The 26,240-nt window shown below is 44.5% G+C and overlaps 1 protein-coding gene across 13 annotated transcripts in view; it reads left to right on the forward strand.

The window, feature by feature from the left end:
• RYR3 (ryanodine receptor 3) overlaps positions 1–26,240 on the forward strand; it is a 548,224-nt gene that overhangs the window by 471,419 nt on the left and 50,565 nt on the right. For all 13 annotated transcript variants that reach the window (XM_043919301.1, XM_043919310.1, XM_043919307.1 and 10 more), the window contains exons 65-69: positions 493–623; positions 7,912–8,232; positions 10,470–10,710; positions 18,947–19,034; positions 19,136–19,228. In XM_043919301.1, coding sequence (XP_043775236.1) covers positions 493–623; positions 7,912–8,232; positions 10,470–10,710; positions 18,947–19,034; positions 19,136–19,228 — 874 coding nt within the window. The remainder of the gene's footprint in view (positions 1–492; positions 624–7,911; positions 8,233–10,469; positions 10,711–18,946; positions 19,035–19,135; positions 19,229–26,240) is intronic.

Here is a 26,240-nt window from a genome sequence, read left to right on the forward strand (position 1 = left end):
GATTTGGTTTAGGGCATGTCATTTCTCTTGCAAGGCAGAACTTCAATTTTGTGTCTTACTGGTGTTTTGGGCCCATTATCTATGGTTCCCGTTGGTTGACACAGGCTCCACTCATAGCAGGGAATAGACAAAGAAATTCCATGAAAGATTTTAAAACATTTTAAGAACTGGGAGGATCTGATTCAATTTGGATGCCAGCCAAACTTGCTCTCAGAGATGCTGGGAGAGAACAAAGCTACATAGTATATATCACCTTAGTTATTTAAAAGCTAGGTAACAGGGAATGAGACCATTGTAAACCATTGGTTAGTATCCAGAAAAAGTGAGGGAGGGGAGGAACATGCAATCCAGCTGAGCTCAAGGCCCAGGATGTCCAGTGGAGCCATCTGTGGGGAAGTGGCCCAAGACATCCTGGGAAGTAGGCCTGGTCCACCAAGGCATGGGGCCAGCATGGAGGTGGCACCACTTCTAAATGGACTTCTTTGTTTCCAGGCAACGTCCTGCCCTTGGAGAATGCCTGGCCTCACTGGCAGCCGCCATACCAGTGGCATTCCTGGAGCCCACCCTTAACCGCTACAACCCGCTCTCCGTCTTCAACACCAAAACCCCCAGGGAGAGGTCTAGTAAGTACCATCCATCAGAGGTCATCATTGATGTGCTTAGAGGAATGCAGGGGGAGAGAGAAAGCCAGAAAGGCAAGGACAGCAGCCCCCAGCCCTGTCGGTTCACGTGGTCTGAGAGGGGCCAGGAGGTCAGAACTGGCCCCGTGTGACAGGTCTCCATCTTGCTGGAAAAGTGGGCACGAGCAAGTCCTTGGTTATCTTTAGACTTTGGTTTCCTCTTCTGTGAAAAGAGGAGACAGTGCAGTTGATTTCAACATCCCTTGCATCCTAAGAGCTCAGGTTCTCCTGTCTGCCCTGATCTCCATTCTCTTTCTGCACCTGGGGATGGTGACTGTCCTTCTTTGTTCCTCTCCAGAGAGTGGGAACAAGGGGGTCACGCAGAGCTGCACTGATAAGCGTGGTGTACTCCTCAAGTCCACAGCGAGGCTGTGCTTCCAAGGATGATGACCTTGGAAGGATGATTCTTCATCGTCATGAAGGATGGATAGAAAAACACAAGAAGGAATTGAAATTCTACACAAAATGGAATTTGACAGGAGTGTTGACCCGCGGAGTTCTAGAACAGTGCTAGGCTATGGTCCAAATCTGGTCTACTGCTGATTTTTATAAATGGTGTTTCATTAGAACATGGTCATACCCATTCATTTACATGTTGCCTGTGGCTGCTTTAGCACTGTGTTGTTGTTGTGTAATTTAATCACTGAGTCGTGTCCAACTCGTTTGTGACTCCATGGACTGCAGCCCACCAGGCTCCTCTGTCCATGGGATTTCCCAGGCAAGAATACTGGAGTAGGTTGCCATTTCCTTCTCCAGGGGATCTTCCCAGCCTACGGATCGAACCCACCTCTCCTGCGTTGGCAGAGGACCCTTTACCACTGAGCCACCAGGGAAGCCCTTAGCACTGTGTAAGGAAGGAAAAATAATTTTCCCTTTACCCTTCATTGTTTTTGGCTGAGACCTCCCCTCTGAAAAAGATAGATTGATGGGAGGAAAAAAAAACTTAATTGTGGACATATGTGTACATAAGTTCAGTTCAGTTCAGTTGCTCAGTCATGTCCGACTCTTTGCAACCCCATGAATCACAGCACGCCAGGCCTCCCTGTCCATCCCCAACTCCCGGAATTTACTCAAACTCATGTACATAAGGGAGCCCCACAAAGATGTGAGACTCATAAGCCAGCCCAACATTTGAGACTTATATACCATCCTGAGGAAAAGGTTAGGAGTCTAGGGCTTCAGAGCAGGTAGGAATCCATGGGAAAGTGCGAAGAGGAAGGGCTTGGTAAGCAGTGTGCCCCGCCAGGCTTGTGAATCTCTCAGATGAAAAAGTGGTCTTTGGTAAGAGCTCTCTTCTGGTACTGGCTCCCGTAACTAAGATAAACTTTGTTTACAAAGGTAGATTTCCCTTATAAAAAGGTAACTCTGTTGTCAGACATTCTCCTGGATCTTCAGTTTCTTAAAAATAATCAGCTCAAAGTAATCCCTCTGCCAAAGGGGTATATTTGGGGGTGGCCCATTCTGTTTCTCTTCAGCTGCAGTGATAGAGTTGAGTAGTGGCAGTAAATACTGTTGGCCCTGAAATGGCTAAAATATTTACTGTCTGACCCCTTTATAGGAAAAGTTTTCCCACCCCCTCTTCTAGAATAACCTGGAACTGGAATCCAAGGCAGGGGGTAAACCTGCTTCTGGGGGATGGAAGAGAAGAGTCCCCATGTATGGATAATTGTGATCCTGCTGAAGGACGATGGAGTAGATCAGAGGCGCTTCCAACAGGAACCTTAAATGAAACTTGGCCTCCAACTGGAAAGAACTACCTTGACTTGATGTAACATGAAGCAAAAGCTACCACACAATGGGTTCGATTAATGTTAAGAAAAGCAGAATCCCCCCACCCCCCGCAAAAAAAAATCATAACAAACCAGAATATATCCTGTTCAGAACAAGTATTTTCTTAAAATATTGTACCAGCAGATGACTAGACTGTGCCTCAGTTCCATTTGGTTCAAGCCCCCGTTTCAAACTGTCATGTGTCCTGAGAGTCCTAAGAGAAGAAGGGTTCTTGCTGCATTTTTCTCTGTCACTCTTCTTTCCATCTAAGAATCCAGAGTGCTAAACTTTGGCAGCTTTGTTCCCACTTCAGATAAAAGCAGCACCTGGTCCCCAGAAAACATGACCAGACATTTTAGACAAAATTGCTTTAACAAGTTCTCTGCTTGAGCTAAAATAACAGTGGAGACCACTGCTCTCAGAGCTCATCGAGAGAGATATTGCCAAGATGCCTCCACGTTCCAAAGTCTCACACGGTATCTCTCAGTTAATTCCCCAGTCCCCTCAGCCTCATCTCACCCTTTCTCCCCTTTCATGGACTAGGAAAATTATAGTCCCAACCTTGTTTTTCTCTGCTGTCTCATGATTCCACATGAGTTATGTCTTGCAGCTAAAGTAGGAGTTAAACCACAGAGCAGGCTTTGGTAATGATGAGGAAGGGCTGTGGCATCTGTAGACAGAAGCCAGCTAAAATATTGCTCCCCAGCTTCATGACAGTGCTGGATACTGATGTATGTATTCTGCTCCAGCTGTGATTCAAGAAAAAGTGTCTCTGTCTGTGTCACCAGTGTGTAGAGCTTGCACCTTGAGAGAGAGAGAGATCTACTTTACTCTTGAATTCATAGAGGTAGTTATTGTTCAGTCGCTCAGTCATGTCCAACTCTTTGTGACCCCGTGGACTGCAGCATGCCAGCCTTCCCTGTCCTTCACCATCTCCCAGAGCTTGCTCAAACTCATGTCCATTGAGTCAGTGATGCCATCTAACCATCTCGTCCTCTGTCATCCTCTTCTCCTCCTGCCTTCTGTCTTTCCCCACATCAGGGTCTTTTCTAATGAGATAGCTGTTTGCATCAGGTGGACAAAGTATTGGAGCTTCAGCTTCAACATCAGTCCTTTTAATGAATATTCAGGGTTCATTTCCTTTAGGATTGACTGGTTTGAACTCCTTGCAGCCTAAGGGACTCTCAAGAGTCTTCTCCAACACCACAGTTCAAAAGCATCAATTCTTTGGCACTCAGCTTTCTTTATGGTCCAACTCTCACATCCATACTTGACTACTGGAAAAACCATAGCTTTGACTAGACAGACCTTTGTTGGCAAAGTAACGTCTCTGCTTTTTAATATGCTGTCTAGATTGGTCATAGCTTTTTTTCCAAGGAACAAGCGTCTTTTAATTTCATGGCTGCAGTCACCCTTTGCAGTGATTTTGGAGCCCAAGAAAATAAAGTCTGTCTCTGTTACCATTGTTTCCCCATCTAGTTGCCATGAAGTGATGGGACACAGAGGTAGAGTAGCAGGTAAATTTGAAATTTACCCAGATGAAGGAAACCCTAGACTGGCTTTGGAGGGAAGGAAATGACTGTGTCCCATTGTTCTCAAGGGCTATTAGAAATATGTTTCTTCTTATCTTATATACCTTCACATTGATTTAGTAAGACATATTCATAAATTAAAAATAAGTATCTGTCATCACATACTCCATAAGGAAGAAGGGACAAGGTTGTGACTAGTGGTGACACTGTTGTTCATCCATCAGTCACACACTGTGGACTCAGGGTCCAAGTCCTCTGAGCCCATATTTTTCATCATTCAGTTAACAAAGAGTGAATTCTGATGATGTGTACAGCTCTTGAAAAGCAGAGTGCACATAAAAATATATTCTGGGATAACCATGTTTGCCTGGAGCCAGACAATGACTGATAGCTTGATGGGCTCTGAAAAGGTAGACTTCATTCACTACACACAGTAGGTGGCCTGAGGGACCAAGGAGGGAATAGGGAAAGGGAATGTGACAGATGATGTGAGTCTTTGGTTGAGAAATAGAATATTAACTGATTTATCAAGACTTCAGTCAATTGGACATCTCAATTAATGGAGTTTCCCTGATAGCTCAGATGGTTAAGAATCTACACACAATGCAGGATACCCAGGTTCAATCCCTAGAGAAGGGAATGGCTACTCACTCCAGTATTCTTCCCTGGAGAATCCCATGGACATAGGAGCCCGGCGGGCTATAGTCCATTTTGCTGGCAGAGTTACTCATGTTAGGACCTCTTCTATCCTGTAATATCCTGGAGCATTTTTTAACTCATCCAAAATTGTTAAGATATGTCTAGAAAAGGTTTTCTAGCTGTGTGCTAGATAAAATCTTTGGTTACATGTGGCAGTGGTCTATGAATCAGAATCTTGTTGTTGTTGACTCCATTCATGAGTAGAATTAGATCTTGTGTGTGTGTATACTCAGTCGCTAAGCTGTCCAACTCTTTGCGACCCCATGGACTGTAACCCACCGGGCTCCTCTGTCTATGGCATTTCCAGGCAAGAATACTGGAGTGAGTTCCTTCTTCAGGGGATCTTCCCAACTCAGGGATCAAATCTGCGTCTCCTGCAATGGCAGGTGGATTCTTTACCACTAAGCCACCAGGAAAGCCTAGTCAGGATAATAGATTAACCAAAACATCCTACTCACCAGCCAGGTTTACTTCTCAAATCCTTATTGGAAAAAATCAACCAGAGAGGAAGGAGGTCCGGTTTCCATGTAATACTACAGAAGTGGTGCTCTCGGATGCTGTCATCTTGAGGGAAGAGCTGCCTGGTGAAAAAAATACAGCTGTGGACTCTAACTCAGTCTTTCCCAATGGTTCTCCCTTTGATAGCATGTATGAGAAGCACTCAAAAGGCTTTTTGAAGAATGCCAAGTCCTACCCCTAGAGTTTCTAATTCAGTATGTCGAGATTCCAAAAGGTCCTAACAAGTTTCCAGGTGATGCTGCCATTGCTGGCAGGACAATCTCACTTTGAGAACCATTGATGTGGAAGATGAAAGGACAGTGTGTTCTAATGGCTCCCCCTCACAGTCTTGAGTCTGATTCTAACAGGACCCAACTGAGCTGTTTTTCAGGTAGATAACTCAGCAGCATTCATTCTGCCGGTGTATTATGTGGCATTTGAAGTACAAAACACCACCAGAATTGCAAATGTTTCTTCCCCTTGAGGACCAATTACATATAAATAACTTTTAAAGGTCATTATAATGACTCCATTGAAGCAACCTCAAGCAACTCTGTGTTTTTCTTAGGTAGGAGGAAAAAAAAAGTGTCTATGATGATGGATTGTCTGTGTGACATTTAAACACACACATGCTCTGAGCCTTCTCGTGTATAATTTTATAGCCAACAGTTGTAAATTTCAGTTGCCTCTGTGGCAGTTGGCACTGCTCTGAGTGCAGAGCCTGAAGGTAGAATGTTTGACTTCACCATTTGTACCTATTTATCTGACACTGTATGTGTCAAATGATTTTGTTTGTGAGAGTCTCCCCAGACCCCCACGTTGATGTCACCCCCGATTCTTATTGCTCTGAGGCAAGGTACAGGCCAGACTTGTTCTCTGCAAATGACCAGCATTGGCAGTGGATCGTGTCTGACCTGAATAATTCCCTTCGGGGTAAATGGCAGGAGTTCGATGTTCTTTGGTTTTCATGCTGCTAGTCCTTTTGAATTGTCTGGATTTAAAGGACATTGCTTCACTCCTAACTTCCAAGGAAGAGTAATCAGCCTTCTACATACCAAAGGCCATGCCAATAGCAAGAGAAAAACATAATTAGGGCAAGTATTAGGACACCCCATGCAGGGCCACTCCATAGCAGGGAGGCTCTTCCGAGTCCATTGATTTGCAGCCACACCCCATCCTGTAGAACCGCTTGTATCAGCTACGGATTCATTGTCTCCTGGATGAAGGTATCCCAAATGCCTTTCCTCCCCACCCCAGCCCAGGAACCAAGGTGCCTGTACTCTCTTTTCATCTCTTAGTCTATCTTCACAGGATTATTCTCTATCTTTGCTCCAGGCAGTACAATCGTGAAGGAAATCAAGACAGACCCTTCAATTGACTGATATTCCTAAAAGCCAAAGCCTTTGCTGTGGCCTCTTCTTCATTAACCCTTCCGTTCCTATGGACTTAAAATCTAGAAAAGAGAGATTTCACACCAGCAGTAACCCCATGGCACAGGGCCGGAAGGTAGAGCCCAACTCACTAAATGTCACATTTTATTTGAAGTTTTCTGCTTTTTCCTTTGAAATTCCTAAAAGCTTTGCACTTTACTTTTAATATCAAAAATAATGTCCTCAAATCTTCTAGTGGATCTAATGTGCCCCGCTGGTGGATCTAAAAGGCACCACATTTTCCTGTTGCTTCTCTGACTCCTTAGGCTCCATGATGCCTGGTGCTTTGGCCCTGCTCTGAGAAGTTTAGCCTGTGGGTGGAGTCTGCACATGAGCTGCTGACCAGGATGCTCTGCAGAGCTTCCGGTTCCTGTTTCTTTCTCCACTGGGCTATGCCTTGCCACACAGAGCCCTTATATGCATCTCACCCATCAGCAACTTCAGGTTGCTTCTGGTCTCTCCTATCTTGGAGGAAAAGAGTGTCATTTGCCTTAAGAAGAACAGGACAGATATCCCCTTGGCTTTTTCCATTTACCATCCTTGTACCTAACAATGTTTCATGTTGAACTCTGTAATCATCTCATCCTGTCTGTCCTTGTTCAGTGAAGTGACCTCAGTCATTCACTGTGAGGAAAAGACAGGGCTAACTCACTATTCCTTGTCTATAAGCCTTCAAAAACAAAAAGGTCTAAGTGATTGACAAGAGCTCTTGGCAAAGGTTACTTCAGATCATCAGCAACTTCTTTTGTAAATGCAGAAATCAGTGTATGGGCAATGTTTCCCACCCCCCGCCCCCCACAGGTTTCAACTGGATGGAAAGCATTGTCTCTGGTCCAGCTAAAAGAATCTTTGATGCAAGAGGTTTCTTTTTCCTTTTCAAAACAGTACAGACATGATCTAGGTGACTGAACCACAAATTGGCAGCTCGATATCTATGGGTTGCTTTTCTGCTTTGGGTCCTGCCTTTCCTCCAGTGCATACACTGACGCCAGGAGGGAGAAGCCAAGAGACTGACTTTTTCACAGAGAAGTCTTATAAAATGTCCCTCAGCCATGTCTCTGTTATGTTCCTTTAAGATTCAGTTTAAGTGTTTTGACCTGAATAGAACATCTGGAAGATAACCCAGCCTCTGGAAACTGCAGCCTTTACAATAGCTCCTACATATCTAGTGCTTACCTGTTTGAGGTTCTGGGATGGAAAATTATGTCTCAAGGCCAAAGGAGGGGTAGACAGAGAGAGAGAGAAGGTTGCACTCTGTTTTGAATCACTGTCCCTTTATTATTCCTGTACCCTCTCGGTCAGTTCTGGGGATGCCAGACACAGTGGAGGAGATGTGCCCCGACATCCCCCAGCTGGAAGGCCTGATGAAGGAAATCAACGACCTGGCCGAATCAGGGGCCCGGTACACAGAGATGCCCCACGTCATTGAGGTCATCTTGCCCATGCTCTGCAACTACCTGTCCTACTGGTGGGAGCGGGGGCCCGAGCACCTGCCCCCCGGCGCAGGGCCCTGGTGCACCAAGGTCACGTCTGAACACCTCAGTGTCATCCTGGGCAACATTCTGAAAATCATCAACAACAACCTGGGCATCGACGAGGCCTCCTGGATGAAGCGCATTGCAGGTACCACGCGTGTCTTTTGGCCCTGGCATCGAGATGCCTAGACTCTTTTTCTTCTCTTAGTCTATCATTAATCTATCCCCCCTCCCTACCTTAGATATTTAACAGTGAAAAGAACTGACTTATCCCCCTATAGGGCTTCCTGGAGCCAGTGCTCCTGCCTGACTCCCCAATTAATCTAGCCCCTCAAATCTCCAGGAAGCCCTTCTTGATAAACTCTGCAAGATTCTGATGATCATTGCTCATTTGCTTTTGGTACTTAAGAATCCCATTTGCTCTTACAGTAATTGTTCATATTTCCTGGGTAAGTGACCCTGTGTGTTTTCCACACGTATGAAACTCACTCCCATCTGGGCTGTTCTGTAAGTTTCTCTCGCATTTGTGTTTCACTTTATGCTTTCTAAGACACTCTCTGGTTTAGGCTCACAGTAGCGTCACTTGGATTTTGGGTTTGTTTTGTATTCCTCTAGAACTCCTTGCATGCAGTAGGCTCTTAGTGAGTGTTACTCACTGATTTTCTGTTCTCAAAAAAAAAAAAAAAAGAGAGGCTTGGAAAATTAATAACCACATTTTTCATAGTCAGGATACCATGAAGATTTTAGGGTCCTCTGTCACAGTAAAGTCAGAGGAGACAGAAGCTAAAGTCATTGCCTTTGATAGACCTGCAATTTAGATACACAGTTCCACCATAGCTGTTTCACCCCCTACAGTTTCCTGGACCATGAAACACAGCCATTGGGTCAATAGGAGCTATTAGCTTCCTGGACAAATGAGTAGATACCCCTCTGCAAGACCAAAGAAGAAAATATCCTACCTTCTTCCTGTCTCTGAAATGAACTGAGATTCAAATTATATTAATAAATACTTTGGTTACTGATGGCTCCTGGATAGTATAGGCCCCTGGGAACATGTGAATAGGTAAATTAGTGTTCCTTTCTTACCTTTTAGCCCAAGAATATTGTTAACCCTAAAGTAATTTGTTGAGGCTTAAGGGAAATCTGGCTTAAGGGAAGGAAGGAAATCAAAGGATGAACTCCCTTAGATTCCCCAGGGGTACAAAGGAAAGAAGTCAGAGCACGCTGATGAGAACTGAACTTGGCCTGTTATTTCACAAGTGTGTCCAGATCTCATTCAGTCAGGCCACTTCATTCCTGGTGTGTAAACAAAGTCAGTTTTCAAGAGCAACCTCAAATCACCCATATCTGGAAGAACCACTCTGATTCCAGGTCCAAAGCAGAGGTGCACCCTGGTGAGGACCAGGGTATGAAATGTGAGCCATCATAGTGCTAAGTTTCGACTTCTTGATTAACACATTGCCACAGAGAACTGCCTTCACCTTCTCTTTCTAAAAAAGTCTTTTTTTATGGAAGCAAAAAATGAGGCACAGTGAGATTAAAAAGTGCTAGAGTATAGGCTGTTTCCAACTGAAAAGCCCTACATTAAAGAACTTTGAAATACACAAAATACGTATTGTACTTTGTGAACGGTTCATGACTCTTGAGAATTTTATTTCACATATCTAAATAATTACTCTAATTCTGATCTTTATTATGAATTAGACCAATAGGATATTGCAAATAAAGAAGTCAATGAGACATGTAAGTTTTATCTTTCTCTTTAAAAGGGCTAGAATCATAGTCCCAAGTCCTACTTGTTTCTGCTTATTGACTCTGATGATGGTAGTTTGTCTGCTTTTCTCAGGGCCTAGAGGAGCCCCAAGACAATAGACTGGCAGTTCTCACGTGTTGGGGGCTGAGAAACTATGAGTTTCTCAGGGTTTGTGTATTTTTAAGAGATTTTTCTATAAAATAACCAGAAGGCAGAGTGTTAAGTATGTACTCTTGACTCAGCACAGTGCTGCTTATATAAATAAGACTTCCTTCAAGGAGTTTATAACGTAACTAGTGAGTCAAAGTCACTCTTCTAAAATGAAAGATGGCCCGTTATGAAGAGCTCAGAGATATAGCAAAGGCCATGCATGAAGAGTTCAGGGGTGGCTCTTCTCATAACTTGAAGAAGCAAAACAGGGATAGGGACCTTCTCCTGTAGCTCCATCCATGCCTACCCCCACCCCAGCAACTGTGACTTCATGAGACAGACATGCCAAGTGGAAAATGAAGGAAGGGTGCCAGTCTGAGTCAAAGGCTTTCCACAGCCTCACCTTTGAGGGTCCCTTCTTTCCTTTTCTCGACTGTCATAACCTGTGGAATGAGGGGGAGGCCCTTTGTTTGCAAACACAGTGTACGCCCAGCCGATCATCAGCAAAGCCAGGCCGGACCTGCTGAAAAGCCACTTCATCCCGACCCTGGAGAAGCTGAAGAAGAAGGCCGTCAAGACCGTGCAGGAGGAGGAGCAGCTGAGAGCTGACAGCAAAGGGGACACGCAGGAGGCCGAGCTGCTCATCCTGGACGAGTTTGCTGTCCTCTGCAGAGACCTCTACGCCTTCTACCCCATGCTCATCCGCTACGTGGACAACAACAGGTACGGAGGCGTCTGGGCAGGGCCGGCCCGCGATGGAGGGGTGGGACTGGGTTCTGTTACAGGCGAGAGAGGAAAGTCACGGCTGCCACCACCAGCATCCCCGCCGCCTCCATCCCTGCTGTGGGACCTCTGGGCAGCGCTTTCCGTGACCAGTGGTTCTGTATGATCAGTGGCTTGGCCACCCGTTTCATCCTCACAGGCCACTGAAGAAGGGCAGCAGCGACCCCTCCCATCCCTCTGCTCTTCTGTCACACACTCATTCAAGAGAGATTACTGACTGTCTGTCAGGCGCTGTTCTAGGCATTAGAGGACAGGCAAGAACAATACAGAAAAAAAGATGTTGGCCTAGGGAGCTTTCACTCTGGCAAGAGAGTGGGGCGAGCAAACATAAAGTACTTAGACATTTACAATATACTTCCCTATGTACTTATATATTTACCTATATACTTTACTTACCTAAGTAAATTATACAAGCAAAGTAAATGGAATCAGGAGAGCCAGTTGGCAGTTTTAAAAGGATGTTACTGAGAAGGTGACATTTGAACACAGACCTGAAGGAGGTGAGGTCAGAAACCATGTGGATCTGGGGAAGAGGTTTGTTCCCAGGAAGAAGGAACATGTGGTGCAAGCCCTGAGGAAGGGACGGGTGGGGATGCTCAGGGGATCACAGGGAGGCCAGAGAGAGAGGAGTTGAGGGGTGGGGAGAGCAGCAGGAGATGTCAGAGAGGCCAGTTTCTTTCCACGGAGCCGAGAGTACAGAGCTTTTCCTCTGAGTGAGATGAGAGGCTGGTGCAGCGTTGAAGCTAAGCTGTGATGTGATCTGACTCAGTCTTCAAGCGCTGAGGTGAGGGATCAGGGCAAATATAGGGAGTGAGGAGGCCGGCTGGGAGGCTCACAGTGACCCAGTCAAGGGCTGAGGGTGATCTGGAGTTGACAGAGCAGACTCGTGGTGCCAGGACTGGGGCAGAGAGGGATGGGAGCCACTGTTTACTGGGCCTGGGGTCTCCTTTCAGAGTCCTGAAAATGTTCTGCAATTAGTCATGTGGTGGTCCAACATTGTGAAGGTACTAAATGTTGCTAATGAGTAAGTTGACATGGATGTTACTACAATTTAAAAGGAAAAAAAATGGCTGAGTAATATTCCATGGTGTATATGTACCATAGCTTCCTTATCCATTCGTCTGCTGATGGGCATCTAGGTTGCTTCCATGTCCTGGCTATTGTAAACAATGCTGCGATGAACATTGGGGTGCACGTGTCTCTTTCAGATCTGGTTTCCTCGGTGTGTATGCCCAGGAGTGGGATTGCTGGGTCATATGGCAGTTCTATTTCCAGTTTTTTAAGAAATCTCCACACTGTTCTCCATAGCGGCTGTACTAGTTTGTATTCCCACCAACAGTGTAAGAGGGTTCCCTTTTCTCCACACCCTTGCCAGCATTTATTGCTTGTAGACTTTTGGATAGCAGCCATCCTGACTGGCGTGTAATGGTATGGATGAAACTGGAGCCCATTATACAGAGTGAAGTAAGCCAGAAAGATAAAGACCATTACAGTACACTAACACATATATATGGGATTTAGAAAGATGGTAATGATAACCCTATATGCAAAACAGAAAAAGAGACACAGATGTACAGAACAGACTTTTGGACTCTGTGGGAGAAGGCGAGGGTGGGATGTTTCGAGAGAACAGCATCGAAACATGTATATTATCTATGGTGAAACAGATCACCAGCCCAGGTTGGATGCATGAGACAAGTGCTCGGGCCTGGTGCACTGGGAAGACCCAGAGGGATCAGGTAGAGAGGGAGGTGGGAGGGGGGATCGGGATGGGGAATACATGTAAATCCATGGCTGATTCATGTCAATATATGACAAAAACCACTACAATATTGTAAAGTAATTAGCCTCCAACTAATAAAAATAAAAAAAAGAAGAAAAAAGAAATAAATAAAAGGAAAAAAAAAAGAGTTGGTGGTGGCTGGGGCCAGGCTGGTAGCAATGAAAGTTGACAGAATATGTCAGATTCTGGACCCAACATCTTAAAGGTAGAGCCTTTGGGACGTGCAGACTGGAAATAAGAGAAAAGAGATGAGTCAAAGATGATTCTGAGCAAATGGAAGGTGGGAGTTCCCAGCAATTAAGTTGGAGGGGATTGTGGGTATGGAAGTTTTTTTAGGGGGAGATGAAGAGATCCCTTTCAGACATGTTAATTTGAGTTGCCTCTTCAATATAAAAATGAAAATGTCAAGTGGGCAGTTATATGAGTCCAGAGTTCACTCTGGTGTGGACCTAAGAATTTGAGAGTTGCCTACATATTGGTATGTGGTCTTTGAGAGCCATGAGACTGAATGAGATAAATAAAGGCTTGAGAGGGGGAGAGAAGCGTTCCAAGGACTGAGCCCTTGTACACAGGTCAGGTGGGAGAGAAGGAGCCAGCGAGTGAGGCTGAGAGGAAGCCACCAGTGAGACAGGAGGAAAGCAACAGCATGTTGTGTCCTAGGTACCGATTTCACAAAGGATTTCCAGAAGGAAAGAATAATGAATAAATGATTGGTGACCTAGATAAGAGCAGTTTCAATGAAGTGATGGAGTTGAAGGCCTCTTTGGAGTAGGTTGGAAGAGAATAGGAGAAAAAGACTTGGAGATAGTGCTACAGACAACTTGTTCAGGGAGGTGTTTTTTTCTTTCAATTATTTTGGCTGTTCTGGGTCTTTGCAGCATGCTGGCTTTCTCTAGTTGCACTGCATGAGGTTTTTTTGTTGGGACACAAGGCCATCTCATTGCAGTGCGTGGGCTTCCCTAGTTGTGGTGTGTGGGCCTAGTTGCCCCACAGCATGTGGGATCTTAGTTCCCCGACCTGGAATCGAGCCCACGTAGCCTGCATTGGAAGGCAGATTCTTAACCCCTGGAACATTACGGAAGTCCCACAGGGAGTTTCACTATAAAGGGGAACAGAGAAATGAGCTGCTAGCTAGATGCAGAATAGGTTCAAGAGGAGAGTTTTTAAGATGGGAGACTTTTCAACTTGTTTCTTTATGAATGGGAATGAGCCAATGGAGAGAAGAGAAATTGATGATGTAAGAGGGAGAGAGAATTTCTAAAGCAATGCATTCAAACAGGCAGAGGATCAGCCTGAGATCGTTCATCTACAGTGACGGGCAGGAGGGCAGGGTGCCCGGGTGCTGCTGCTGGCAGACACACAGACAGACAGACACACACACGTGCACACGCCCATATGTATTATGGCTGGCAGACTGTAGGAGTCCTTTTCTGGTTGCTTCCATTCTCAGTGAAGTAGGAAGCAAGAACATCAACTGAGAGGGAGGATGGGGAGAATGTACTTGGAGGGTTGAGGAGGAAGCAGACAGTCTGGGGCAATGGCTGGGGCAAGTGGGGGGAGTGGATGGACCAGGGCAGTGTGGTATGGTTGCAAGGCAGCATCAGTGGCCCCACTTGAGATCTGTGGTCATGGATTTAAAGTGGGACCATCAGCAAGTTGTGTTTTTCTCCAGCCAACTTGGCCGCCACGTACAGGCTGAGACTAGGTAGAGAGCTGGACTTAACCAGGGTTGGGGTTTTGCAAAATGAGTCTGATGGAAGAAAAATGGGTTAGGGCATGAAGGTGTATATACTAGGCTAATTATAAACATTGATCATGGAATTTAAGCTGAATAAGGATAGTTAGATCATCACTGACTCAAGGGACATGATTTTGAGCAAATTCTGAGAAATAGTAGAGAACAGATGAGACTGGTGTGCTGTGGTCCATAGTGTTGCAAAGACTTTTCTACTAAACAACAACAAGGAGGAAATGCAAGCATAGGAACCTTATGTTCATGAGCAGGCAAAGGAACAAAGAACAGCTGGTCCCAGTGGAAGGCAAAGACCAAATAGATACTTTATTATACCACACCTTCCCAAAGCTTCAAGACCTAAAATGGAAGTTTGCAGTGGTTTAATTTTAAAATACCCCATCGTAGATACTGAAAAGACTTGGAGACATTTGGGGGAACACTGCTAACTTTTTGAGTGGTATACCATTCTGTCATGGGCAGGGAATAGGTCTGGATATGCCTATTTTAGCATTTATTTCATAAGGTAAATTATACTTACTATTTAAAATATTTACTTAAGATTACTTATATTTAGCTTTGCAGAATAAACATATGCACACTGTATATAGGTATATGTGTGTATATAATTCCTTAACTATCTATGGGCAATTTTACTCACTTTCTCAAAAGAAATCCTGCTCTCAGGGTCATCATTTGAGTCATTTCCGATAACATAATTATGTTAGCAGGTTAGCAAAGGAATTTGTCAGAGTCTGAGGTGAAAGCAAGAATGAAAGTAGGGTAAGACTGCTCCTGAAATAGCTCTCTAATTGCATTTGCCACTACTGACGATCAAGACTGAAGATAGAGTGTGTTCTACTTACGTAGTATTTGAAAGTTGCTAAAATTGACAATGTCAGAGAGTCTTTGAGATCATCATTAATTCATTCATCCCCACTTTTCAACCCGTTCTTCCCTGAACACCAGGGAGCATTAGGGCTATCTGAGCCTCATTTATAAATACTTCCTTCCTACGTGTGTGCCTGTACCTTCCTCGAGTCCTTTCTTCACCCTAAAGAATTGGCTGGCTTGGAAGTACAGGGTTGAGGAGTTGGCAGGAATATAGAGGTCAGCTCATCTAACTGGACAGATAAATACCCCCTTCCTTTTTCCTAGTGGTGCCTTTCCCACCTCTCATTATCCACCACGGTTATGGACAACAGACAAAGCTGGACCTGTGTGTACCTTCCCATTCTAGTTTCAGACATTTCAAGTCATTTTTTTCAACTCCTTCTCATTCATTTTGTTCTTCTGGTTTTATTGAGACATAATTGACACAAAGCCCTCTGTAAGGTATACAACAGAATGGTTTAACTTACATACATCATGAAAAGCTTACCACAGTAAGCTGAGGGAACATCCATCATCCCACACAGGTACAAAATAAAAGACAAAAAAGTCTTTATTCCTTGTAATGAGAAAACTTAGGATTTACTCTCAACAACTTTCATGTAACATACAGTGTTAATCAGATGAGTCATGTTTAACCTTACATCCCTAGGACTTATTTGTCTTATAACTGGATGTTTATACCTTGAACTGCCTTCATCCAATTCCCCCAACTTTGAACCACTTTAAGTTCGATCTATAACTCCTATCGGCTCAGCTTTTGCTCTTTAGAGCCACAAAACTACTCCAGTCTCTCCCTAAGCAGCTCTTTAAATATTGATGAGCGCCATCTTGCCCTGTCTTCCCCTGTTTTCTCTTGTTGTTTTAAATCTTTGTACTTCCTTCAGCCCTGTCACAGCAGTGTCAGGTGTCTTTGACATCTGAAGAGAAGCTTCGGTGGGTCAGTGATCAGCCTGAAAATGACCCCGAAGGAGCAAGAGTTTCAAGCATGCTGTGGGCATAGCCTGGTGATTCAGGGCTCCATCTCCTCAGGCCAGGAGGTTATAAATCAACATAGGTTCAACAAACCTCTCTGCACAAATCAGCTTCTCAGCTTCGTTTCTGGAAATCAGAGACACTCTGAACAGAGACGCACAGCTTTAGCGCGATTTGGAGTGAAAGCTCATCTCTCAAACTGTTGAAGGGAATCCAGGTAAATCCTGTGCGGTGACTGCCTCAGGCTGAATCCTCGACAAAAGGCTCAGGGGCAAGGCAGAGATAAGCTCTTACCGCTTAGTCAGACAACCTGACCGTGAATACAGGAGCATGGCTTTACTTTCTTTCAAAACCTGATAACTGGCTTTACTTTCTTCAAAAACCTGATGACTTGTCATTTTGAAAATAGCAGTCTAACTCTGTCACTCTTGCCTTTCTCCAAGATTTTATTCTCCTGCTTTCTGTTTCTGTTTTACCTCTAAATCCAACCTTCTTCCCCACCTACAGTCTTGCATTTCCCAGAGAGCCGATGATAAAAGAAACCCACAGATCAGTTAAGTACCTCCAAAAGGATCAGTTGTCTGAATGTTGAGAGAGATCTTGAGTTCTGTGGAAGGCTAGGAGCGGTGGGGACAGAGCCTGGCTACTTCATTTGGGGGTAGGAAAAGATTCAGACAAAATGGAGAGGCAAGGTTGGAATCTTCTGTCCTCCTGCAAATAGTCTTAAGTCTGGTTGAGAGGAGCAGAGAATTTATGTGCCTGAGAGAAAGCATTTAATGGCGGGTTCATGTGACCCACCATTCTGAACCTGAAGAAGGACCCTCACTAAAGACAAAGGAAAAAATCTGTCTCTTGCGAGAAGGATGTTCAAAACAAAATTCACTGAGCTGAAAGCCAATGTATCCAAAGCTGCTGCTTTCTTCTGTGAGCAGGTGTTCACCTGATATTTTGTTTTCAGAGTTCCTACAGGTCACATTCCCTGTGGCTGGACTTTTCCTCGGCAGGGTAGGATGCATGCCCTCGTCTCTTCCCACTAGAGGCATAGGGCAAGTCTATAAAGCTCATTTAAGCCAGAACTCGGCAGAAGGAACAGCTGGTACTTCTGATAAAACTTGACACTTGACTCTGAAAAGGCGCTCCTGAAAAATCAATATGAAAGAAATCAAAAAGCATTACCAATCTCAAGCCTCAAGTTTGGATTGCATTTGGCCCCTAGTGATGGATACCTTATAGAGTGGCTTAAAGTAGAAGTTAAATCTCACACATAAAAGAAGTGCAGAGATAGCCAATCCATGGCCAGTGTTGTTGCTCCTCATTAGAAACCCTCTCTTCTCGCTTCCTGTCCTTAACGTTGACATCCATCTTCAAAGTTACTTTACGGTGCAGCATGCCAATTAGAGTTTGAGCTGTCATATTTTCATCCCAGAGAGGAAGTAGAAAAGCAGACGGGCACCTTCAGCTATCTGATGCTTTTTAGAGAGCTTTTCCAGGAGTCTTATCCAACAACTTCCTCTTCCAGCTCATCGATCAGAGTGTAGTTCCACAGGTGTCCCTCAGGGGAGGCTGGGTAATGTGATCTTAGCAGCACACAGGGCCACCCAGGGTCAAATGGGGGTTTCTTCCTAAGGAAGAAGAGGAGAATAAATGTGGGGCAGATCACCTGTAGTATCTATCTATAAAACAGAGGCTAGTTGAAGTAGAAAACAAGAAGGATTAAACAGACACATTCATGAAGCTAGAACTCAAGCAGTAAGGAACTAAGGGGATGAGAGAGGTGTCCACAGGTGGTCTTGGCCTTACGAGTCTTTACTTTCTTCCTTATTCTAGTAATGAGCAGAATGGACAGAAGGTACAGGCAACTCAGGACAATTCAGTTTGATATCCCAGGTATAGGGAACTGGCTTTGGATAGCTATTCCCCTGCAGGCACCAAGGGACATGGAGTTTTTTAAACCATTCATGAGAGCCACAGTTTTCTTTAAGAAAGATGATAGACAATTTAACTCGTTATGTATTACTTTACACAGATATTTGAAAGTGGCAAATCACCCACCCCTTTCGAAATATAATTTAATTCAAATGTTTAAGATGATTACAGGCAAGACAACTTTTAGGAAGTGACTAAATTCTATGGTAGTTTAGCCTTCTTGTCACCACCGTGAAATTTCTTAACCTAGGCTAGTATTTTAGATAGGGAATTTCCAACCCATTTCAGAGAGCATAGGAGTATTGGTCTCTGCCTGTACACTTCAAAAACATTCTTACAGATTTCATTCATAAAAGTGACTTTGAAAGGAAAATAGGTGAGGCCTGAACTGTTTATAGAGTACTCAAAATTTCAGAGGCTTGACAGTAACAGATGTCTACGATACGATTGTATGTCACAGTGACCAAGACTTTCCTGATCTTGCTAACCTTGTGGATTAAAGGAGGCTAGTCACAAAACTTAGAGTGTAACTCTAATCATCTCTTCAGTTCAAAGGACCAAAGAAACCCTACTTTTGACCATTCTGAAATGTTGATTTCTAATGTCTGTTTGCTGAGATAATCCTGGCATCTTTTAGTAAAATAGAAATGACTACTGTAGGTCCTTCAAACATACCTACAACAATTGCATGTCTATATCTAAGCATGCGAGGAGTATATTGATTCTTAGCCTGTCTGAAGAATGCCTTTGGTGAGGATGCAGTTTTATCTGGATAAATGTGTACATCTGGTGCTGGTATAATTTTTAGAGTGTGACTGTTTCGATCACTGATGAATTCCACATGCATATTCATTTATCTTTCGCCTCAGATCTAACTGGCTCAAGAGCCCTGATGCAGACTCTGACCAGCTCTTCCGCATGGTGGCAGAGATCTTCATCCTGTGGTGTAAATCTCACGTAAGCACACACGGGGGCCCTGGCTTGGAGTCAGCAGTGCAAGGTATACACACCTCGGAAAACTCTCTTGTAATGTTTGTTTTTCTGTTCCCCCCACTCAGAACTTCAAGAGGGAAGAGCAAAATTTTGTGATTCAGAACGAAATTAATAATTTGGCATTTTTAACTGGAGACAGCAAAAGCAAGATGTTGAAAGTAAGTCCATAGAAATCAATCCCAAAGGCTCTCCAGCCTTGAACCAAGCTACATATCCTGGATGTGTGAAGGGATCAGCTCCTACTGCGTTCAGGTCAAACCACACAAAACCAACAATCTCCACTGTTGTTTCTTTGAGAATGAGCCAGAAGAAACTGCTCTCAAATAAGCATGAGCATTACATTTGATAATAAGTAGCTGCTTTGTGTGTCTAAAGTTTGTTTCAAGACTTGCCTAAGGCATTGGAGAGGTCTGCAAAACCAGAGCTGCTCTTACTTGTTTTAAAGTAGAAGTACTTCCTGTGTAGAAAAGCTACAAAAATACATGTGCCGAGAGCCACCTTTTAATTAGCTGTAAGGACATTACTTTGCTTCGAAGATGTGGTTGGCACATTTTCTTACAATGCACTCATTTTCCTCCTATCCAGAACATCTAATAACTGCTTTATTTCAGCTGTGCTGACCTCTTAATGCCTTCTATTTATTTTCCATACACGTTGAACTCAGAAACCCAAACATTTGTCCATCCCACTATAGGAAATGTTTGAAAGAGGGCATTCCAAACATCTGTCTGAAAACAGTCACCTACAGGGCGGGGTACAGCAAAAATAGAGCAGGGGGATCTGGCCCCCCTGCTCCTCCTGAGTCAGTTCTGTACAAGGAAGCTTCTCCATCTTATGGGAGAGAATTCTCAGACACACTCCTTCAGGGGTATACACGAAAGCAAGGCTGACTTAAAGGTGCTGTCTCATTCCCAGCTGTTGTAGCTTACCTGAACTCTCTTCCCCTGAGAAGTGTCCCTCGATGAGGGTTGACTGTATTGTCAACTGTGTGTGACGTGTGACACCTGAGATGTCCATCTCTCATGGCTGGTACAGTGCTGCCTTTGAGAAGCAGGAAGGTGGAGGTTGCATGGGGACCTCTCAGAAGTGAGAATCAGTTCTGGGAAGATGACAGTCATGGGTTGATAGTGAAGCCCTTGGGGCATCTTTCCAAATAACCATTTGCAATAGAAGATCTTTGTATGCACAGCTGCAGACCAGGGACTGGTATGACACCAAAAGTGAAAACTTCAGCACCCAAAACTTCACGAGCTAGCTCTGGTCTAGCTCTGGTCAGCTGCAGTCACTCTGAACTTTGCATCCCTTCCATCTTTAAGCTATATTGACATTAACACTTCTTCCAGCATCCAAAAATTTATTCTCAGAGTTTAGAATCTGATGTCTGCTGGTCAGTAAAGTTTGATAAATAAAGTTGTGCACTTACAATGCAGAGAGATTAGGTATATATATATTCACAGTCAAGAGGAATCTTTGCTGCAAAGGGATCTTACGTAAGATGTATCCTTTTGTGCTTTAGATAATTTTTATTTGATTTTCCAGAGTTTATTTTGCATTTAACTTCTGGCAAACAGCTACTTATGTGAGGTACAGGAGAAAGGATATTTTCAGACTCCTGATCTCTGGGCATCTGTCCCTCAGTTCCTCTGAAGACTTTTCTTACAGTGATTGCAAGCTTTCCTTTGACGCTGCTCACCTACAGAAAGTCACTGATGCTCAGATTCCTTGCTTCCTTCAACTTGGGGGTAGATAATTTGGCCTTTGGTGGAACCAGGTAGCATCCATTGTTATTGTCAGCGGATGGCAACAAAGCAAAGGAAATGACTCTGATACAGGGATTTGGATCCCAGATAAGCAGAAATGGCAAAGATATCTTAACCCTCTGGTGATGCATAGATACTCAGGGTCCTTGGGTTTACGCTTGGAAAGAGATGAGGTGACAATGATATTTTAAAACTAACCTACTAACAAACTAACCTGAAATTGTTCATTCACATCATTGAATGAGGAAAAGAGTATATTAGCCTTGTCAGAAGATGGTCAGAATCAGAATTCAGGTGGAAGGAAGAAAGAAAATCAGGGTCTTTGGGTACATCTTCCCTACTGGTAAGGTTAGTCCACAGGAGCACATGCATTTGTTTCATTTCCATTGACATTGGATGCCAGTTTTTTTCTGAGTGATGTTGGAAAGGGTAAAAGTTACAGTGTAATGGATGGAAGGACACTCCCTGGATGTTAAATAACATTTGCTGTACTCCTCAAGGTAACAAATATTCATATTGTTCCAGTTGCCTCAGTTGAGACACAAAGTGTTAGAAGTAAAGGGAACCAGATACCAAAGGAAAGAAAAGTCCCAGGCTTGGCCCAGCTGATGAGTATAAGGACGGCCTTGCATCATTCACTTAACTTCTCTGGATCCCAGTTTACCAGTTTGTAGAATGGGCTTGAGCTTACTGCCTGACTTCTCCCAGCTCTGCTAGTATGCCCTGTTAAAAAGTAAATTTTAAATAATGCATCTCTTGAATTGAATAATATTACATAAATGCAGCACATTATTTCAGATAGGGAGATACCATGCCTCCAAAAAACAGTAACCCATAGCTATTTCTGGTATTTTTTGGATGTAAAAGTATGGATTGAGAGGATGGGGAGGGAGTGTTCTCTTTAGTATCAGCTGACTCCCCACTGCCACCCTGAAATTTGATGTTCTCTCTTCTACCTGATCTGAATAGTCACCTGTGCTTGCTTTCATCTCCACTCTTAATTGAATTCTGGTGTTGTATAAATGATCTTGGCCTCAGTGCATATGGCAGAGAGATGTGTGCTGGAAAGCTGCATGCCCATACATACCACACATGCCATTGCAGACAAAAAGGAAGTGGAAAAAATATACAGTGGGCCACACTGTTCACACTTGATTAATGGAAGGTCAGTTCAAAGATAAGTCCTTTTTCCAGCAGTGAAAGCACATTTTGAGGAGAGCTCATTGTATATTTTGTTTATATAACACCGGTTTGCGGATATGTCAAGCTGTACATAGCTGAGCTGAGTATGTGATTTTTGTTTTGTTTTTAAACTTGTTTTGTTTTCTGGAAAGGTGGCAACAGCTTCCTCGGAGGGGAATGGTAAGTTAGAACACATTTAGCCCAAGAAATGTCAGTTCCTTGACCAAGATTATAAACAAAAGGGTTGTGATGCAGGGAATGTGAGGGTGCCTCATTGTTTAAAGCCACTCCACCGTGTGAGTGTGATTTCAGCGTATTGAGAAGGACAGGGACATGCTGAGAAGACGTCTTTATGCTCCTCAAGGGTATGCAGAATGACGCGTGAGCTTGCTTCTTCCTCCTCAGTGACCCCCAGTTGGTCACTCACCTGTCTCTCTCATCCCCCCCTTTTTTCATCTGTATTCCCTTTGTTCTTGCACTTGTACAGTTCAAGTGCTCTTTGTCCCTCTGCCCCCTTCTCTCTCCCACTTCCTGTTCTCCCTTTCTTTTTCTCCAGCCTTTCCCCCGCCACCCAGCCCCCACCCCGCCTCCCCCCTCACTTCCTGTCTCCCTGCCCCCTCCATTCACTCCTCTGTCCTTCTCTCTCCTCTTACCAGCCTCCCTCCTCCTCTGTCCTCTCTCCCTCTCTCTCACACACACACACACTTTCTCATTTTCAGACTGGCTTCTGGAAATTCATCTTTCTCTCTATTATCCAATGTAGAGTTGACTGGTCTCTACCTCTGTTACCCTCGCCCTGGGAATGAGCGCTTCAGATCACACACCTCTGCCCTAGTTCCGAAGCCTCCCTCCACTCCTCCAACTCCCTTTCCCTTAAGAGTCTCTGTTTTTTCCTTAATTTCACACACAAATCAGCTATTTGATCATAAACTATTAGTGATTAAGTGTGCAGAAATGAAGTGATTTTGAAGGTATAGGAATTTCTAGGTTTGTTTGTAAAATGAAAAATTTCAGCTAACATTTAAAAATAAATTAAAATTAAAAAAAAATAAAATATATAGAGAGAGCATGCATGAGAGAGAGAATTTCAAGTATTAGGGAAATGCACTGAGTTAACTAATCTTAGCAATTTGTGAGGAAAAGAATAAAATTAGAACTTATAGCATGTAGGAGCCTTTTACCTAAGGTATATTTGAAGGTCACAGCACAAGAAGGGAGATGCCCCATCCTTTGGGTCTGAGGTGATCCTGAACCACTTTGGATATTCCTAGAGTATGGTTTTTAGCAAACATTTATTTAGGGGAAGCACATACATGGCCCCTCAGCTCAGTTCTCCTCACTCTTTTTGTAACCACAGATCTGGTGGTGATAATGCGGTGGGTGGAAGGAAGAAAGAAAATCAGGGTCTTTGGTTATGTGACAGATTGTCTGCAGCCCACCCAGGTGACAGGACGGAGTGGGGAGGAGAGAAGGCATGAAATCTAAAGAGTCACTTGGGTGGCCAGATCTGAAGACCATCTAGGTCTGTGTGTCACACACTCTGGAATGCTGGTCTCTGAGATGATGTACTGCTTGGTCTGGGTGTAAGTCCTTTCGATCCAATTAACCTCCATCCTAACCTCCCGCCCCCTCTTCATGCCATGGTCAACTGGCTTCCAGAGTGGTTGGTTTTCTGTCGTGTTGGCTGAGGAATGGGGGTGGAAGAGCTGTGACTAACATGCTTATGCTTTGGACCCCTGCTTTCACTGACTGACTTCTCCTTGTTTCTTTTCTCTTATCTTTCCACACAGGCCATGCAAGTAAAGGTACAGGTCAAATGCATGACGTGTCTTTTCTGTCCTAGCATTAGAGGTGCCAGACTCTGGCCACCCTCTGCACTGTGATCACCATGGGGGTGGTCCAGAATGGATTTTCCCACTTGGAGGTCCCCCAGGCCTGCTCCAGGGAAGACAACTGCCTGTCAAAGAGTGAATGTAGGCCTACCCACCCTTGGAATGGGGAAGCCGGGGAAGCCAGCCAAGCCTCGCCCTATCCGAGGTCTCCTTGCCATCTCTGCTCCCTTCCCAGCTGCCCACTCCGCAGCCAGCACACTGACAGAGATAGGGATGCTGAGCAGGGCGCCGAAAGCCCAGGAGCCTCACTCCTCTTACCTACTGTTAGTGGTCCCAGCCCTTCCACTCTATACATGAATGGCTCTTGTGCAGGCCTCCAAAGAGTCAGAGAGTTTTCCAAGGACTAAAGTCAAGGATTTGAAATAGCCATGTTTGCATAAAATGTGCACCCAGTGGAATAAACCCTGGGACAGTTTTCTAGTATCCTACACAGGTTATTGCTTGGAAGTATTTCTCTTTCTCTCCATTAACATATGTCTGCTGCCACCATCCCAAGACCTTTGCACCAGGTCTGTAGCAGAGACAGGGAGATGTGCAGGAACCAGGTCATGTGCGGCTCTTGGTAAAGAAAAATGGAGCCATGGCCAGGCAGATGTCGGTCTGGATGTTGGCCTGGACTCATAACTGCTGTGTGTCCTTGGAAAAACATCACTTAACTCCCCTGAGCATCATGTTCCCCTTTATATAACTGACTTCTTGTTATCTCAGCATTGTTGGGAAGATTAAAAATGCTTTATCTAAATACTAGGCACATTGGAGCCACATCATATATGCAGCGTTTATAGTTAGAACAACATGAGATTGGGCAAAGAAAATAGCGAGCAAGAAATTATTTAAATTGTATATCAAGTCCACAATTTTGCATATTAATTGTATATGCATGTTACTATTTACCTCTTAGGTAATGTCCATGTACCTATACTTCATTATATATTTATACACGTAACACACACACATATATATAACTGGGTTCTATTCTTTATGGACAATTTGAGGTATTTTCAAGGGTAATTTAGACTTAAAAGTTTTGCCTTAGGCACAACCTGTAGAATTTTATACCTGATACTAGAACATCTAAGGAACCCAGCAAGCTCTCAGTGAAGGTAGGAATTTCTGTAGGAATCAGCTTTCCAGCTGTGTGTCTAGAATACAAGACACTTTGTATCTTGCCTCAACCCCACCCTCTTCCACTGCTGGCTCCCACTGCTGTCCTGGATCTGACCTGTTGTTCTCCAGCACCAGACCCAAGTAGAGTTGGCTGGCAGTATGTGGTCAGACTGGGTTTTAAAGGCCAGGGATTTCACTGTGATTTCTGCGGTGTAACCACTTGAAGGCTTAGCCACCACAAGCTGGATAAAAGAAGCCACCTCAGTTTTGAGAGTATCCATTAATAATACTCCTCCATCACACTTTGGAAAGCAAACAGGTCGGCACTACGGCAGTGTGATTCTGACCCTACTTGGTCTTCTCTCAGAAAACCAATCCTCCAGAAAGCAAATTCTACTCCAGCCGGGGGGGCCCCAGGTCCTACATGCCATTTTCAAAGGAGGGGTTTGGCCTCTCAGCAGCTCCCAGAGTGCGGAGTGTTTGTGTCATTGGAAACCACTGTGCGATCACCAGGATGCTGCAAACACTCACAGGCACCTCATAAAGCAAAAGCTCTAATAAGCCCCAGTTCTCCCCCATCATGGACCCTGACTTCAATCTCTGCCTCTGGCCTCCCAGCCCTTCCTCACTTCCAGCAAGAGCCCACTCAGCTGGGGCAGAGTCCAGCAAGTGAGGTACCACGTGGGCAGGGCAAGCCCACCCATATCCACCTTCTGTTGTGGGTGCGGAGGGCCCTCAGTTGGTTGCCTGGGGTTGCCACAGCCCAGTGCATTGGCCTCTTCCTGCAAACCTCCCACTTCACTGGATAAACGCCCCCAGAAAGGGTCCAGAAAGTGTAACCAAAGGAGGGCAGACTCTCCCAGACTTGGGGCGGTTCCTCTTCATCTGTCTGCACTGTTCCTCCTAACTTTGCCCCAACCAGATCCCAGAGCAGCCCTACCAACCTGCACGGTCTCGTTTTCCTGCGGACCGTAGGATGCCTGTGCCCCAAAATGCTCGCTCCAGCCCTGGCCAGGAGCTAGTATTCTAGGGTAGATGCTGTCTCACTTGTTTACTGCTGCCCACCATCAGGATTCTCAGTTCTTTTCTGCCATCATTTTGTCAGTTAGCAAATCACTCTTTTTGTAAGAACACCACTTGTTCATTCCATCCAGATGCAAGCGAGCAGAGACCGTGGGTGTTGGTGCTGTGTGTCTGGTCACGTGGTTCCGTGAGCATGCGCACAAGGA

The sequence above is a fragment of the Cervus elaphus genome, chromosome 12 (genome assembly GCF_910594005.1).
Source record: "Cervus elaphus chromosome 12, mCerEla1.1, whole genome shotgun sequence".
NCBI classification, from domain to species: Eukaryota; Metazoa; Chordata; class Mammalia; order Artiodactyla; family Cervidae; genus Cervus; species Cervus elaphus.